The 18,239-nt window shown below is 41.0% G+C and overlaps 1 protein-coding gene across 4 annotated transcripts in view; it reads right to left on the reverse strand.

Annotated features, from left to right (window-relative positions):
* The window catches only part of NBAS (NBAS subunit of NRZ tethering complex), a 313,374-nt gene that overhangs the window by 33,844 nt on the left and 261,291 nt on the right, over positions 1–18,239 (reverse strand). For all 4 annotated transcript variants that reach the window (XM_032430100.1, XM_032430102.1, XM_032430101.1 and 1 more), the window contains 4 exons: positions 16,759–16,977; positions 13,681–13,883; positions 11,548–11,637; positions 725–920 (listed from right to left, as the gene is read on the reverse strand). In XM_032430100.1, the coding sequence (XP_032285991.1) occupies positions 725–920; positions 11,548–11,637; positions 13,681–13,883; positions 16,759–16,977 (708 nt within the window). The remainder of the gene's footprint in view (positions 1–724; positions 921–11,547; positions 11,638–13,680; positions 13,884–16,758; positions 16,978–18,239) is intronic.

Raw genomic sequence — 18,239 nt, forward strand, 5'->3', positions numbered from 1 at the left:
CTCAATCAACAAGTATCCGAGCTCAGAGTATGTACACAGCATATTTAGGGGAATTCAAAAGACAATAATACATCCTCCAGGGCTTCTGAGTTTCCACAGTAATGGGGAGACAAGACTTTAATAGTAATGATGATGATAATAACAATAATAATACATGATACACAATTAAAGCTCAAATGTGAGGAATTCAAAGTTAAGTCTGAAATGGTCGGGGAAGGTTGCAGAGAGATGATGGACTGAGTGAGTCTTGAAGGATGGGATGGAGAAACTGAGATCTTGTGTGTGTGCTACATTATCGATCTAGGTACAGAAGAGAGACGAGGCACCTGCCTGCTTGGGCAGAGTATGAAAAGAATGAATTAGCTAAACTGCACACTGCGTTTCCATTTCCATCCGCCTTTCTCCAGGGACAGGGAGAGCTGCGATAATTAACTGATACTGTGAAGAATCCTGACTATAGCCTACGAAGAGAAAAATGATCCACACATGTGAGGTGAAAGAGACATCACCTCCAGTGCATATGCATTTTTCAAACAGATGGAAAAACCCAAACCAACTCTGCTGTACATATTTAACTCCTAAACGGCTGGATTGAGGAACATAGTGGAAAGTTGGCATCACCGAGCTGATTATTCCCTGGAGCGTCACTGAAAGTAATCAAGAAATAAGCTCCAATGATTTTGAATAGGGACAATATTCAATAGCCAGATGAATGCTCCCTTACCTGTCTCTGGGGCCAAGTGGCTTTGAGAATGGCTTCCGTTCTAAAGAACACAAGGAGCTTGCCATCCTCCTCCGTCAGGTTAAAGGACTGTCCCCAAATCTGCAGCACCTGAATGCGGGGTCTCACGGGTCGGGTGTCATCAGCACAGAAGGGCCGCAGCCACTCCAGCAGGTCCTCGGCGGAAACCAGGTCTTCTCTGAAGGGCAAAATCAAGGGTTAGATAGAAACTCTGAAGTCGGGGCGCCTGGGTGGCTCGGTCATTAAGCGTCTGCTTCGGCTCGGGTCGTGATCCCGGAGTCCTGGGATCGAGCCCCACATCGGGCTCCCTGCTTAGCGGGAGGCCTGCTTCTCCCTCTCCCACTCCCCCTGCTTGTGTTCCCTCATTCGCTCTCTCTCTGTCAAATAAATAAATAAAATCCTAAAAAAAAAAAAAAGAAACTCGTAAGTCTTTAAAAAAAAAAAAAAAAATCCCAGGGGCGCCTGGGTGGCTCAGTCGTTAAGCGTCTGCCTTCGGCTCAGGTCATGATCCCAGGGTCCTGGGATCGAGCCCCGCATCGGGCTCCCTGCTCAGCGGGAAGCCTGCTTCTCCCTCTCCCACTCCCCCTGCTTGTGTTCCCTCTCTTGCTGTCTCTCTCTCTCTGTCAAATAAATAAATAAAATCTTTAAAAAAAAATAAATAAATAAAAAATAAAAAGATAAAAAAATAAAAAAATAAAAATCCCAGTAGTCAAATGTGGCAATTGACCCAAAGACTGCTTTGTTGGGTGACACTGTTTTTTTCTTGTTTTTTTTTTTTTCTGTGCTATTGAGAAGAAAAATTTAGGTTTTAAATGGCATAAGGCAACCATATTAGGTATTTTAAAAACTAGGTAAGATGAATGTGATTTTTAAGCAGTATCATTTTGAGTTACATAAAGCAGATGAAAAATAGTCAATATATTCTTAGCTACTCTATGTCTTAGGCAAAGTTTAATAAGAAGTATGGTTTATTTCTGTTAATGATACACAGAGAGCCAGGCATCATTCTAAGTTTTATATAAACTATTTCTAGTTGACAGTAACTATGCAATGTAGATATTAAAAATTCCATTTTATTTTAAAATTTTTTCCAGTTGTAGAGTTAACTAACATAAAACATTGTGTAAGTTTAAGGTGCATAACTTAATGATTTGATGTACGTATATGTTGTGGAATGGTTACTAATAAGTTTAGTTAACACCCATCACCTGACATAGTTACAACAATTTTTTTCTTGAGATTAGAATTTTTAAGATCTACTCTCTTAGTTACCTTCAAATAGATAATATTGTTAACTATAGTCCTTAGGCTGTACGTGTAACTTCCTTTTTATAGATGAGGAAACAGGCTTCAAGGAAGGAATATGATATGACCACAGATATTTAGAATAGGCAATACAACCCCCAAGTCCATATTCTTTCTACCACTGTTCTCTGTGATAGAATTTCAGTATGGGGTTAGAGCATCAGGTTTCATACTACCCTAAAGATAAAATACGAATGCATGCTTATTAAAGAACTGTGACATCTAAAAGGCTTCAGAGAAGGAAATATTTGTGCAACTTTCTATCCAGCACTAGAATCTCTTCCCTTGTAATCCCAAATGGGCCATCTCAGGAAAGCAACAGGTTTGATGATGATGTCGATGAATTACACTTGATTACTGTTAAGATGTCTCCATTAGATACCTCACTTGCACAGGGCCCTGGGGAGCAGTGCTAAAGCACTGAATCATATAGGTTTTGCTGTAACCACATCCTTATGAGGCTTCCAGCAATAAATCACCTAGACCAAGTCCCAAATTCCATGACCTAACAAGACCACAGGAAATTTTTAAAGATTCGACAATTACCACTGAGTGTTTCTGTTAGTATGCATTCTATAATATACTTGTCAATAGTTTCATGGGAATTCAAATTAAAAAGACAATTCATTATTTGTATTTCAGAATAAAAGAAATGATTAGACGCCATGGATAACTGGCTCAAGCATTTTCTAAATCTACCAAGTCATTTGTTAGCTTTACCTATGTGTGTCCTTGATATGTATCAAAACTGGCAAACCTGGGGTGCAAGAAAAGGAGACCACTACCAAGATTTCCTGGAAATCTATGCGGAAAGTAAGCAGACAGTGTCATGCAGAGGAAAAGCATTTTGCGGGAATGTGATGTAAGTGTGAACCCTGGCCGCAGATAAAAATCACGAATGTCATCATCCCCATTTTATAGTTAAGTAGACAGGTCCTGAAAGTGTGTCTCTTGGAGTCTGTGAAACCACGATAATGTATATAAAGTACTTAGCCACAGCACATAGCACAGAGGAAGTACTTAATAAATAATAACCATCGTCTGCATAATGATCATTATGATTATTATTGGTACTATCAAAGCACCAGTTTGTGCTTGATACAGGGACGAAAATCATAGGATTCCTGCCTTCAAAGAACTAGTAACACTATAGAAAGATTTTAAAAGTGACTATCATTCAAATTACTAATGTATGTAAATATGAATAATCATTTTGGAGGAAGAGCGAGTAGAATCAGGGAAGGCTTCATGGAGGATGTGGCATTTGAGCAGGGTCATAAAAGCCAGATGGGATGTATGTACATGGAAAGGTGGGGAAAAAGAATCCAGACAAAGAGGAGAGCAAGAAAAAAACCCAAAGATTTGAAAGGACAGCACATGTCCAGAGGGTGATTAAAGCACAGACGTCCAGGTGGTACATGAGAGGAGGGGGCTAAGGTAGCTAGCAGAGGTCTCCTCACCTGGATGGCCAAGAGCACACACCTAAGGCTGCAAAGGCAGCTTCAGGCTTTGAAAGCACAGGCTCTGCAGCTGTCAGGCCCAGATTCAGCTCCCAGATTGGCCTCTTCCTGACATTGTGATGTTGACCAAGAAGCCACCTAATGGTTCTGAGCCCCAGTTCCTCATTTGTAAATTGGAGATGGATACCTCCCCCTTACTCATGAAGCTTCTGAGAATGAAACAAATACATAAATAATAAATGTAAAGCACATAATACATTAAGAGACATATAACTAAGTGCTTCAATTAGTGGCAACCATTATTATTGAGGACATTTGGTCTTAACTCTGTATGGAATGAGAACAATCGGGGGACTTCTGAGCACTGAAAAATCATAATCATGTGAAGTGATCAGAGAAGCGTACAGGCTGGGGCAGGCTCAGGCCCTTTTTGGTGAAGCCTGCAGGGGTCCAATTAGGTATAATTCATGAGAAAAGGAGTTTAAAGCACATTTTTGGCCTGGAGTCCAAAGCAATTTCACATAATATGAAGCTGAGTTTTGGCCCTGTCACTCATGTGCCAAGTGGGGAGCAGGTAGGATGAGCCGGAAGGGGAAGGAGCTGGAGTCATGAAGAGCCGCCGGAAGTATAACAATTACCCAAGACTCGAATATGGTGAACAAGAATGAGAATGGCAACCCACGGAAGTGACTAGGAGCTATGAATTCTACCACTTCATCGTTAACTCTTTCATGTATTCTAATACCATCTCCAATCTGCAGATGACGAAACAGACACAGAGAAGTTTAGTGTCCAAGGTCACAAAGTAAGGAGTGGAGCCAGTATTTGAAATTGGACGATCTTAATGCCTTACCAATTACTACACAGTGCTACCAGACCAAACGGGGGCATGTTCCAGAACACGGTGGCAGCAGATTACAATTATTCAGATACTGATGCAATATAGAAAGATCACTGTTGTGTTTTCCAAGTCATTACATTGAGTTAGATTCCATTTACATTAGAAGTCATTGTGCAGTTGACGACACCTGACATTTTGGGGAAATCTGCTCTAACTTCGGGTTGATAGTTCGAACACATAATAAAATTAGGAAAACTCATTCCTAGGACAGAAGTGTTGTGTTCGGGAAGCACCACGTTCTAGGCAAGCCTCACTGTATGGCCACGTGAATACTGGTGTTCAGTGAGATGACACAGCAGTGAAAGGCAGCTCTGTGGGAAAGCTACCCAAGGACATAACCTAGACACAACTCCTAAGGATTTCAGCTGCAAAATGGTTAATATTTTCATTTCAATCTGAGTTTTTAGTCACTCTCGTGACTCATCAAATACACATGCACACACATATACAGAGACAGAGAAAGAGCAGAAATTTTGATAAAATGGCAACAAACTGGCAAATCAAGGGGAAGAGTATACAGGTATTCTTTTTTCTATGCTTGCAACTTTTCTGTGGGTTTCAAATTTTTGAAGTAAATAAGTGGGTGAAAAATAACCAATTATGACTTTTATAATGTGAAAAATAAAACAGAACTGGAAGAAGGAAAATGATTCCATTTATATAGTATTTTATGAAGGCAAGGAGAGGATTTAACGAGCTTAGGAATAAAAAGACAACATTATTTTGAAACATTTTTACTTTATTATAAAAGTTATATAAATGTTTTTAAAAAGTTATAAAACAGATAAAAGAAAAAATCACTCATAGTTTCACTGCAAATATCCATTTTCCACCTTTTTCTCTATAGTGAGGATTTTCTGGGGAGGAGGTTATTATACTGCATACAGCAACTTACTACACACTAGTTAAAAAAAAATTAACTACTAAAGGAAACACACATCCACACAATCGGTTTTGGCCCAAAAGATAAGGAGTCCTCTGAAACAGCTCTATTAACAGAGAAGAAGAGCAGCACAACAACAAAAATATGTTCACTGAATCACTAATTGGAGAAAAGTGATGTTCTTACGTAATGTAGCGCAAGAGGATCTTCACAAAAGGAATGGAAGAGAATGTCAGCCAAACAAAAGCAATTATTCAAAGTAAAAAGACAGATTGTGAGAATATTAATAAGCTAATCCTTGGTAAAAGAATTTTCAGGTTCTGCATGGCGTATTCATACAAAGATAACTCCACCTTGAACTTAAATGGTTAAGGTTCATTAAAAGAGATAGCAAATACAAAAAGCACTTTATATAATCATGACACACTACACAAATAAAATTATTGTTCTTATTTGGGAATGGGGGAAGGAAAGACTGCATTCCAACAAGAAAAACACAGGCCACGGTGATTTCTTATAAACATAAATGTCCTAGAATTTGAATGCCTGAAGGGAACTCAGTCATATCTTCTATACGGAAGTTACAAACTGGCAGCTGAATTTTTGTGTTGGCTTGCATGGTACATGCCAATGTTTCAAAATTTAAAATTTTTACAGGAAATCAAGATTTTTCTAGCTCCTCTATTTCCACCCCCAGTTCTACCGAGATATAACTGACATAGGCTCTGTATAAGTGGACAGTGGAGAGCATAATGATTTGACTTACATGTATGATGAAAGAATTCCACAGCAAGTTTAGTTAACATCCAGCAGTTCATTTAGATTAAAAAAGAAATCTTTTTCCTTGTGATGAGCTCTCTTCGCATCTACTCTCTTAACAACCCAGCTCCCCTTGAAAAGCTGGATGAAAAAGACATGCTCGAAGCTGTTTCCTGTATTGTCTACAATGTGAGACCTAGTTCCCCCCAGCCCCCACCCCCTCCTATTTCTCCATAAGCCCAGCCCAGCTCGTTCATTCCCGTTACCTGCCTGGCCTCCGTGGGAAATGCATGTGCAAACTCTGATGTGTAAAAGGCTAGGCGAGATGAAGAAGGGAGCGAGGAGGGGAAGCAAGTAAACCTAAGTGAGCGACAACAGTGAGAGACCCCAATATTCTTGTTCTACGTGGATCCCGCAACTCAGGTCATTGATCCACACGCCACACACTTTCCTCACTACATATGGAGCTGGGTGGAGGAGACCTTCTCCAGTGTAATATCTTCTATTTATTAGCTTCCATGAAATAATTGGGGCACTTGCCCAGGAATAAGAGAACTGCAAATAAATCAACTCATGATATGATAATGGCCTTGCCGTGACTTTTGCAAATAATTAACACAATCAAATTCCATCAAAAGAAAAATTCCTACAAAGGAAATAATTTTGATGTACACACAATCCCAATCTCAAGTCTTAACTTTTTGGCAAATACGAATAACCACCTCTTTGTGGCTGTTTTCAAACATATGCCAATCCAGAATCTCTTCCTGAGGTTCGTTTATCAATAAGAGCCTGGGCACATCTCACTAAAATGAGGCAAAAGTGACAGCTATTAAGTCATAAATATGGCCTGAGGTGGCCCCGAGAAATACAGCAGGATAGTGGAGCTGCCCTCCTGACTGGTGACCCTGGCTGTTAGCAGGGCTCAGGGCGACAGACCACAATGCTCGCGCACTGTGGGTACTTGGACAAGAGCTGATGATTTATTTTGCCCCACAGAGCATGAAGACTAAGAAGAAATCAGATTCAATTTGCTTTGGTGGGCTTTTTTTTTTTTTCCTTTTATTTTCCAAGCTTTAAAAATACTGTGAAATCCCTAGGTAATACCAAAGAGCTCAATGAAGTCTGAATGATCTGACACTGTTCAATATCCCTGAAGCCTTCAGACAGCTGAAGCTGGACTGTGATTAAGTAGCAATTTACACAAACAAAAACTTCTAAAATACTCAATAGTTTTGAAGGAAATCTTTCTTTCTTTTTGAATAGTGCACAGAGGAATTTCGCATTATCTGTTTTCTGAGTGGATTTATTTCTGCACATCCTTTTGAGAATCGCTAATGTACTAATTCACACTAGTAGGTCATTCCTGTTAAGAAGCTCTCTAAAGGTACAGGAAGGTGGTGGGGGGGGGGGGGTAGAAAAGGAAAAGAGGCCAAGGCAGAGGGAAGGAGATGCAAAAGGCGGGAAAACGGAGGGAAGTGACACCCAAAGACCTTGCTGCTTCAAGTGTCATCCGTGGACTAAGCAGCACTTGGGAGCTGGTTATAAATGCAGAATTTCAGGCCCTACCCAGACCTACTCGAGTAAAATCTGTATTTTAAGAAGACCCCCAGGTAATCCCTGTGCACAGTGGCATTTGAGAAGACCTGTCCGTTGCAGGCTCTTTAATATCGGAAGCAGATGAGATCTGGTGAGAGAAAATTCAGAGCATGTCCTTACCTGGGTGAGCCCGGACACACTACCAAACCTGTCTGAGCATCATTTTCTAATCTGAAATGGAGGCAACAACAACACCATAAGGGGGTTGTTGTGAGGACTAAGTGGGTTGCTGAACAGCCACTTCCAAGATCTCAGCCCTGAGTCATTGATGTTCATTACTTTTTTGTTTTTAAATGCTTGATGATCTTTTCTTAGTTCTAGGTTTAACAAATATATTATTTTAGAAAATTATCTTAGCTAGTGAATGTTTTTAAACCCATTTTTCTTAAGCAATCTAATCAACTAATTCTTAACCCAAACAGGAAATTTAGGTTATATTCTCAAAATATGTTACAGACATACATAAATCATGGGAGAAAACACACTTATAAAATTCAATTTATGTACCCGAGCCTCTCAATAATTTATTACCTTAATCTCATCTTTAATCGTTGATGCTATAAAAGATTTTTGACACTATTTCAAATCCTTACAATACTTAGCCCTGATGTCTGGGGGCAAGAATGTGGTTAAGCTAGAAAGGAAGCCTGTCTGGGTGGCACTTATTAGCACAGGCGGACAAGGAGGCACAGGGGGCTTTGTGAATGAAGCAGAAGCTGCAGTTCACAGGCGAATCAGACTTGTACCAATATACAAAGTCAAAGGAGGACATGCTGATGACGGCATAAATTGTCTAAAAATTAGGAACAAAACCACACACTTGGTGGTAGCCATGAATACACGCACCCAAATTCTGACTTTTCCGTGCAGTCTACCTGCCAGGAACACTCTGGGTTGGTGGGGGCCTGACCTCAGAGCACAGGAATGTGTGTGCACGAAGAGAGGGGATTTACTCTGCAACAGATACCATGGAGGGCAGTGCATGTTGACGCGTTTCGGGGCGAGGACTGAGGGAGGCTGGGTATGGCCCTAAGGGTGAGGGTGACACACAGGCCTGGCGTGGCCTCCTGGAGGTGAGGCGGCCATATCAGGCCATGGAGTGAGTGACCGAGAGGGTTACTTTCAAAGGGTCTGAATCCCCATGTCACTCCAAAGACACCCCTGGGAGTGGCTCCCCCATGTGATCTGCCAGGTACAGTTTTGGGAAAAGAAATCGAAGCCAAGGATTTAGGCTTTAACTGCGTGGATTCAAAAAGTCGTTGCCAGAAATGAAAGTTATGACTTCGTCTTCCTTTTTTTTTAAGCCAAAAAAAAAAAAAAAGTTCACTGAAGTTTTTCTGTTAAGAAGACTTTGTTATGCTGTTCCTCTGGAATAAAAAGTAAGATCTTGCTCTGTGTCTTCATTCCCCAGTGTCTTCCTCTTTGGAAATCAAAGCTTAAAAAAAAAAGTAAGTCTGTATGCAAGAAACCCAAGTTGGATTCACCTGTTTCTGGCTGGAAAGTCACTCAGAAGAATCCTGCCTTCTAATCTTTTTGAGATGTCTCCCCTGGAAGGGACTTAGGGCCTGCTCAGATCGTGTCATCCTGTGAGGCCGGGCGCAGGTCGGCATCAGCTGAAAGCAGCGTGCTCTGACAGCAGCTCACCGGGGAGGGGCAGGCAGGGGGCCGGCGGACAGGCTCTGACCCGAATGGCAGGTGCTGGACGCACCTCTGGAAGGCGGCGGAGGGTTCCCCGCGCAGCACCTGCCTGGCTTTGCTACCTGCTGCCTCTGCAGTGGCTCAGGGGGCCTCGTCGGCCTGGGGTACCATTCCCCACCTCCTCCTCCTCACAGACTCCCTTTTCATGGACCGGGACCAACGACGTCCCTTGCGTACCCCGCCCTGACTTCCCCAGACGGAATAAACCGCTCCGTCCACCCTGCTTTCTGCACAGCACTTACCCCTCGGCAGTATGGCAGCTAGAGCTACGGGAAGGCTTGTCTCGCCTGCAAGACTCTGAGCTTCTCAGGTGCGAGGCGATTTCTTCCCCGTATCTAACTCCTCCTCACTCAGCACGGGGCATGACACACAGTGAACGTGGAGATCATTTCATTTCGCTTTTGAATAAGGCGTAAAATAGCTTCGTTATACTTCGAGACCCCAAAGCAAAGGGGCTTAGAAAAACGGTGCAAAGCGGAAGGCTGAGTAAGTAGAGGGCCCTGACTGCAATGCTTTCCCAGAGTCACCTAGATGGCTTCTCCTATTTTCCTCCACTCAAGCCTCGGGCACAAAGCAAAACCTGGACCGTGCCATACAGGCATCTGAGCGCTGAGTTAGGACTCAGAGCCCGGCTGGGACCCTGGCTCCGTTTCCCCGGCCTGTGACTCAGGGCAAGGCCTCCTCGAAAATGGCAACAACACATGCAACCATCAGAAATAATCATAAGGAAATCTAAAAAGACAAATGAGAAGAGTTACAGTAGCAAGTAAATAAAAGAATATGAAGTGTTTACACATTTTGATTGAAGCTATATAAAAATATATGTGTACCTGCACAATAACTAGAAGGTAATATGCAAATGAAAATAATTATATTACTGAATGAACTATGAGGAGTTTTCACAAATATTTCTTCATTATTATTATATATTTCCCATTAAAAAAAAGAAAACAGGGGCACCTGGCTGGCTCAATTGGTATAGCAGGTGACTCTTGATCTCGGGCTCATGAATTCAAATCCTACACTGGGTGTAGAGATTATTTAAAAAAAATAAAATAAGAAAATTGGGGCGAGGCCTTATAGGGATGACATGGCTATAAGATATATGAAAGATGTCTATAAACTCTGGCAAATACATAACCACCAACTCATTGTTGCTGTTCTTCCTATCACTACGACTGTACCTGAATGAAAAATTCTTTCTAAAAATGGCATTAGACCACAAGAGCCAAACTATGGAAAGAACCCAGATGTCTACTGACAGATGAATGGATGAAGAAGATGTGGTATATATACAATGGAATATTATGCAGCCATCAAAAAATGAAATTTTGCCATTTGCAACGACGTGGAAGGAACCAAGGGTATTATGCTAAGCGAAATAAGTCAGTCAGAGAAAGACAATTATCATGTGATCTCACTGATGTGCAGAATTTAAGAAACAAGACAGAGGATCACAGGGGAAGACAAATGAAACAAGACGAAACCAGAGAGGGAGACAAACCATAAGAGACTCTTAATCTCAGGAAACAAACCGAGGGTTGCTGGAGGGGAGGGGGGTGGGAGGGATGGGGTGGCTGGGTGATGGGCATTGGGGAGGGTATGTGCTCTGGTGAGCGCTGTGAATTGTGTAAGACTGTTGAATCTCAGATCTGTACCTCTGAAACAAATAATACATTATATGTTCATTGAACTTAAATTTTAAAAAAATGGCATTAGAGACACACAGCTTTCTGTATCCTCATGTACTCTGTATAAAGCCTGTATGCTCATGGCCCTCAGGCAAGGCAGACCTAACATATATAAAGCTTTCAAAAAAAAAAAAAAAAACAACAATACATATACTCTAGAAAGTTTCCTTCCGTAATCAGTCCAGCTAACCTCCTGGAGATGTGAATCCCTTCCCCCTCCCAGCCTCACGTGGAACGAGAAGAGAGGAGACCATGATCTCCCAGGCAAACAAGGCTCTGGGGAGCAGTGGGGTGTCCTGCTAGAGCTGACAGGGTAAGAGGATAGCTGGAGAAACCATGACTCCAGATGCAGAGCCTCCTTAGTTATGCGGAAAGTCCTCAGCTCTTCCTTCAAAACCGCCTAGAAAAGGAGGCTGGTCTGGGCAGTTACATAAACAGTGATGTTAAAAGTAATCCTGCGATTCTGACAAGTGCCATGAGGTGAGATGCACGCACGGTGCCAGGCTTACCCCTTGTCCACGCTGGCATGGACAGCTGCAACAACACCTTCCAGGACCTGGAGGGGGTCCCCCGACCCACCGAGGTCAGCACTGCCCCCACTGTGAAGGGAGAGAGACAGAACCGATTCAGAAGAGGGCTCGACCTCAGAAAGCAGTGTGGCATTCACACTCAGATGCACCCAGCTGGATTCTGGCAGAGGATGCTGCCAGCTCATAGACATGCGGGGTATATGCAGTCTGCGAGTGCTAAAGATATGGAAATGAAACATTTTCTGCCCTTAAGGAGCTCACAGTCTAATATATGCTTCTTTTCGTATGAAGAAAATAAAGTCCACTTGCATTCTGTCATTTAAAAAACATTCAATGGACGTTAAATATATGAGCTATTTTAAGCATTATATATATCATCATCTAAGATCTCCGGATGGACTTAAAAAAAAAACAAACGAATTATTTATGTGGTACTTACCAGGTACAAGTGCTTTACATATTTTCTACCATTTAGTTCCCAGCAGTCTACGAGATAGGTACTATTATTATGCCCATTTTATAACTGTGTATGTCTAAGACTCCACTGAATTTTGAAAAAGCAATAGAAGAAAAGTTTTAGGTGAGTTTTCTGAATAATTTAAGTGATAGGATTTAAATCAACTGCTGGATTCAGTTCTTTACATGTCTTTGTTATTTTATATCTACTGAATTGTACTAACTTTCTAAAAGGTAAATGTTATGGATGCTGTCAATGGCAATTTCTTTTCCTTTGAAAAGGAGGTAGCTGAACTCCTGAAGTTCCCTTTCCTCCCACTGCAGAAAGATTTAGTTCACATTTACTGAACGTCTTCTCTGTGCTAAGCGTAACATTTATAATAGAGAAGAACCGTCTTTACAAGTGGAACTGGGTGCAGGGAAAGAGAGAGAAGTATAATTTATGTCAGAATTCTATAACTGTAAAATTTCACATCATATTTTATTTTAATTATTCATGACAATGGGTAATTTTTAGGAAATAAACTAAATTTGTCAAAGCACTAAGCTTTCAAAATGTTTTCGTGAGGCTCATCTAAATCTCAATTTCAGAAAAAATAAGAAGATAGCTATGGATCAAAAGGTGCAAAATATGACCAACAAGTGTCTGTCATCATCTGAGAGAGGAGAGCGGGTGGCTCTTACAGCCACCACCAAAACATAATAAGCTAATAACAGAACAAAGTTTTATTAATTTGACATTTGTTATTTCTTTTAAAAATGTTATATTTTATTTCTCTCTCTCTCTCTCTCTCTCTCAAATTACCAGATACCGCAGATCATTAAGGTGAAAACTGTAGGAGGCTGGGGTAATTAAACTGATAAAGGCTCACTTGATTTCAGTTCAGCTGTGGAAAACTGACATGCATTTAATCAAAAAGTTGCTCAAGAGCAATGCAGAATTACAAAGAAGGCTTAAAAAGAGAATACATTAAACACAACCAAATCTTTCAGCCTAATTGCATTATTCACAGAAAGCACTTCATGCCTCATTCTTTTCTGAGCTTAACTTTCCCCCCCCTTCCCTAACCCTCCTGGATGCATTCCCACAAAGACATGGGCACACTGACAGAGAGCTCGAACTTCTCAGTTGTTGGTTTCATGCCATTAACTGCAGGTAAATAAAACTCTAAGACACTTAACAGATGTCTAAACCTTCAGTATATGATTAACCTTGCCTTGTGTACTTCAACAGGAGCTTCTGGGACCCATTTGGCAGCCTCTACAAAGAAGGGGAAGTAGAAAAGCCAAGAGCTGCACATCCACCTGGGTCCCAAGACAACCTGACACTCAGCTACCTCCCACACAGGCCATTTTGGCCTTACCCTATTTCAAGAATTATTTGGGGGCTGGGGGAGAAGAGGGTCTACCTGAAAGTTAGTTTGAGGACACATTACACACAACACCAGTGGGGAAGCATTTTCATGGTTCTCCATTCTCAAGATCTCTTAAGACACAAGACTCTGAGAAATCTCATGAACATGTCTCGCTTTTATAAAGTACTTCGTCGTTCATAAATGCTTCTACATACGTGGTATTTTTTCTTCGTTACTGCGAAATGAGCACTACTACTGGCAACTATCACCTCAGGTTTCCAATGACTCTTCTCTAGCCTACCTCAATGCAGAAAGGATCTTCCTTACTGCATCCTGCACCACATCCTTGGGCGAGATGTCGAGAGGGCCCACGGCCACCTGCAGCAGCTGCTGAATCATTCTTAGAGGCAGACCGTCCAGACACATGGCCACAACTTGGTCATGAAGTTTCCCTTTCTCGGATCGGGACAGATCATAGAGGTCACCGTACTTCCGCAGTGTTTCCTGCAAAGATATGGCATGCAACACCGGAGTATCAAACAGGAACTCAGTGTGCCCACATGTACGCAGTGAAGCATATTTAGAAGATTCTCAAACCCCACACTGAAGAACAGGCAGTGGTCAGTAAGAGCGTGGGCTCCAGGGACACCAGGCTTGGGGACAGATCCTTGCTTTACCATGTAGTAGTCTGTGGGCCTTCAGTGGCTACAAAATGAGGAGGAGGACAGAGATTCTTGCGAACAGGGCGTGTCGTGAACATTAAATGAGAGAATATAAAAGGCCTGTAGCACAACGTCAGGCCCAAAGTAAAGCTCATGAGTGTAAGTTTATTATTGTGACTGGGCCACAACCACGTGACAGCTCAGATCTACAACCACCAGCTGCACAAACCCAGGTAGTACACGTGTGTCACCTGATTTAATGCTTCTAATAATCCTGCAAAGAGTTTTCATTAGCTCCATTTTGCCAAAAAGTAAATTGAAAACCGAAAATGTAAAGTAACATGCCCAAAGTCACATGGCTAGCAATTGGGGAAATGAGGATCAGAATCCAAAAGACTACATTTCCCGGCCCCCATGCCACACAGCCTGCCCCTCTGATAACGTCTGTAAAAACCAACGTGACAACAAATAATGTATGAAACAGGCCACAAGCTACTGTTTTTCATCATACCAAACATGGTCACTTAGGGTAAAGAATGCTTTCCAGGTTCTGTATAGCTTCTCAAGTAATCTTGAATACGCTCTCTTGTCTTTCAGAACCACCATGTAAAATCCAAACTTTAGCTGGATAGTTGATGATATTAAAGAACTGCTATTAATTTTTTTTATCGTGATCATGTTCTAGTGGTGTGTTTACATGTATCCTTTAGAAACAGATGTGCAAGTATTTACAGATAAAGTAAACCAATGACCGGGATTTTCTTTAAAATAATCCACAGGAGCAGGGTGAGGGTAGGTGGGAGTATGCATGAAGTAAGAGAGGTCATATTCTGATCACTGGTGAATGACTGCCCTGGGAGTTTAGCACACGACATTTCATTTTACTCTTCTCCCCGCTGTGAAACTTCTAGTAACAGAAAATGCCCGTGAGTGCAACAGGGCAGCTACTCGTATGCGTCCTGAGCAAGAGGGAACCGAGGCACCACAGGATAAAGGCCTCTCGTTTAGACTGCACTCACCTAGGGTACAGGGGATCTTCTTGCACTGGGTGTACAACTGAAGAGGTTAAAATTAAGGTCTGAACTTAAAAGGGACAAATGTATGAAGCTGAAAGTGATTTCCAGTGTTTGCTATGAAAAGCACCTGAATAAAATCAAATAAGGTCCACTTTAGGGACCAGAAGTGTCTGCTATTATGGACCATCCATGGTCTGACTGAACGGCATTTGCAAGCAGCCACTGTACCTTTAAATCACAGCCGAGCGCGAACAAACGGCTGTTTCTGTTAATCATCCCCCCGACCTCATATACATTGTTCTAGTCACTCAAAGACAATACTTGTTCCAAGGAGAGGGATGACAATTCTCCAGATTTGAGCACCGTATATTTAATTAAAAAAATAAGACAAGTATTTAATTTTTACACTAATAAGTATAATCACTTTTACTTGAAGAATTCAAATTTTACCCTAGTTCTCATAATTATGGATTATAGCGCCGTACATGTCAGTAGGATAAAATCCAGATTGGTAAAGCCAATTTGTTCCCTGCAAAGCCTTCTCTATTGCTTGTACATCATTTAATGTGATTCATTAGACAGGCTAATAGCACTGAAAAATACAAAATGAAACAAAACTGCTACAAACTTTTGAATTCTTCCCATCATCTTTTCCATGAGCGCTTTGCATTTATGTGTCTCATACAAATTTTGAACTCTTCCATTTGTTCATTATCTGAACTGCTCTCCACCAACCCACCTTTCTATCAAGAAGAGCTCTCCACAAGCCAAGAATACAATTCAATCAACATGTACGGTGTGAGAAAAATAAAAGAGGAGATTAGTGGCCACTTAGAGCTTCATTTACCATCAACATTAAATGGGCAAATGCAAAATTACTTAGACATCTAAACATTGTTTTCACCTACATGAAACCATTTACTGATTGATCTGTCAACTTCTCAGTTATGGAAAAGAATAGCTCAAACTCTCTGGGCTGGAACGGTACAGAAGAAAAACTACAAAAGCTACAGAGGGTTTCCCCGAGCTGTCCTCACACACTGGGCCTCAGGTTTCCTCATGGGCAGCGGCTCCGGACTCTTGTGAGAGTATTTTCTGAGACACCATGAGAGTCTCAACTGGAAACCAAGTAGGAACAATTTTACTAGCCAAAATAATTTATATCAATAATAAAATGATATTGGAAACATGAAATACAAAAAAATAGGACAAGTGCATATAACTGGAAAAAAAAAAAAAAAACCTGTTGAAGCAAGTACAGATGGCTCTTTGTGAATTTTTCTGAAAATGAGGGAGAAAAAAATCTATCATTTTTCAGTTGAGACAGCAAAACACCTACCAGCTTGTCGGGCTTGCAAACCACTGTCCTGATAGTTTCTCAGCTTCAGTGACCGCTCCCTCCCCCAGGTACCCAACCTGAGTTCAACTCAGGGTTCTTTCCCCCATCCTTCCCACCTCCTCCCTGCCAGAGATTAATCCTGATAAGTGGCCTCAAATCCCTTTCAAAGAACTGAAAACCAAATCCACAATCAAGATGTAATGAAGAAGCTAAAGGATAAAGGATGGAGGACCATTTTTAAAGACATCTACAAGATTGAAAACCCTAGCAAAACCACTAATATGGCTTGAAAGGAGAAATGAAAGCGGGTACTGATGTTATCTGAGTGAGTGAGCATGGGGAACAAGTTTTCACTTCATTACCTGCTCACTATTCTTCAGAGAAACAAGGAAGCTGTGGTTGAGGGTTTCCAGGTGAGCAAGTGATTTCTCCAGATGATTCAGGGCATCTGCATAGGTCATTTTAGAGTCACTAGCTTCTTGAATGTCCTCTTCCAAATTTCTTTTCCGCAGCTTCTCAGTAAAATGTTTGACTGTCTGAATAGCCTTCTTAGTCATCTCTTTACGTGCTTCCACAGACAGCTTCAACACAAAAAGGGATTGAACAGTGAGACAAGCCAGCCCCACGTTATCAGAGACGGCATATTTAACAAGGGACTAGTGAGGCAGAGAGAACCAAAGTGAAATGTTGGCATACAACTTTAACCAGTGAATAGGATTTTGTTATATTAGCTTTTCTTCTGTGAGGAAAACAACAATATGAGGGACCATATGCGCTATTAAACTAGTAAATATAGATTTTTTTAATCTAATATGCAAAAGTAGGCAGTATATGATGAAACTAGCATTCAAACAGAGTCCTGGTTACAGTGAAAAAAGGAGGAATCATTTCTACAACCACAATTACCAGTTTTGATAATTTTCTATAAGGAAATAATTTAAAAGAAGAAAATAGTATTGGCATGAAGATTTTAACTGGAATAAGACTATAAAATAACACCTCAAAAGCAATCTAATTGCCTGATATAAAACAAATGGTAACTAACTTATGATAAATTACTAGACAGAACATTATGCCATCATTAAAATTAGAAATTATAAAAACAGTATAGCAATTTGCAAAGTGCTTATCATAAAATTTTAAATTTTAGGCATCAGAAATCATAAAACTGTCTACATTGTGCTTATATTAAAATCCAAACTAATCCTGTGTGTATGGCTGAACACAAATACACACACACACACAAATATTAGTGACTATTGACATTAACATGTTGGGATTATGAGCAATTTTGTTCTCAACTTTCCAAATTTTCTATAATACTGTCATATTCACTTCTGTACTTACCAAATATTTACTGAATTCTGATATGTGAGAGTCATTTTGTTAGGCATGCAGGAATCATATTTTTCTATTATTAAAAATATTAAGCTTACTTGGCCTGAAGTCTGACCATAACCCATCCTGACGGAGGCACCACACGTCGGTCAGCCACGTTGGGCCTTTTCAGGCCCCACTGATTTGTGCTGCTTTGGATCCTAGATTTAGCCTCATGTCAACTACTCAAGCCATTTTTACTATAGCCTTAAAAGGGCGTTGTGTTAATTTAAAGAAATAAATAAAATAAAAACAGATAGAGTCCTAGGGCAAAATCTTATCTTTACTATTATTTCTTAAAATCAGTTACCGTGTGTCTCTGGTTATCCTGAAAAGTACCACAGGCATCAAAACATGGCATCAGTGACCGTACTCGGAGGCCAACCCCTCCCAACCTCCCATTTCCCACCAGCTCCCTCCAAGTCACTCTACACAGAACTCATGTTGTGTAATGCAGATGGCTGAC

This window comes from Phoca vitulina, unplaced genomic scaffold (genome assembly GCF_004348235.1).
Source record: "Phoca vitulina isolate PV1807 unplaced genomic scaffold, GSC_HSeal_1.0 scaffold42, whole genome shotgun sequence".
In the NCBI taxonomy this organism is placed as follows: domain Eukaryota; kingdom Metazoa; phylum Chordata; class Mammalia; order Carnivora; family Phocidae; genus Phoca; species Phoca vitulina.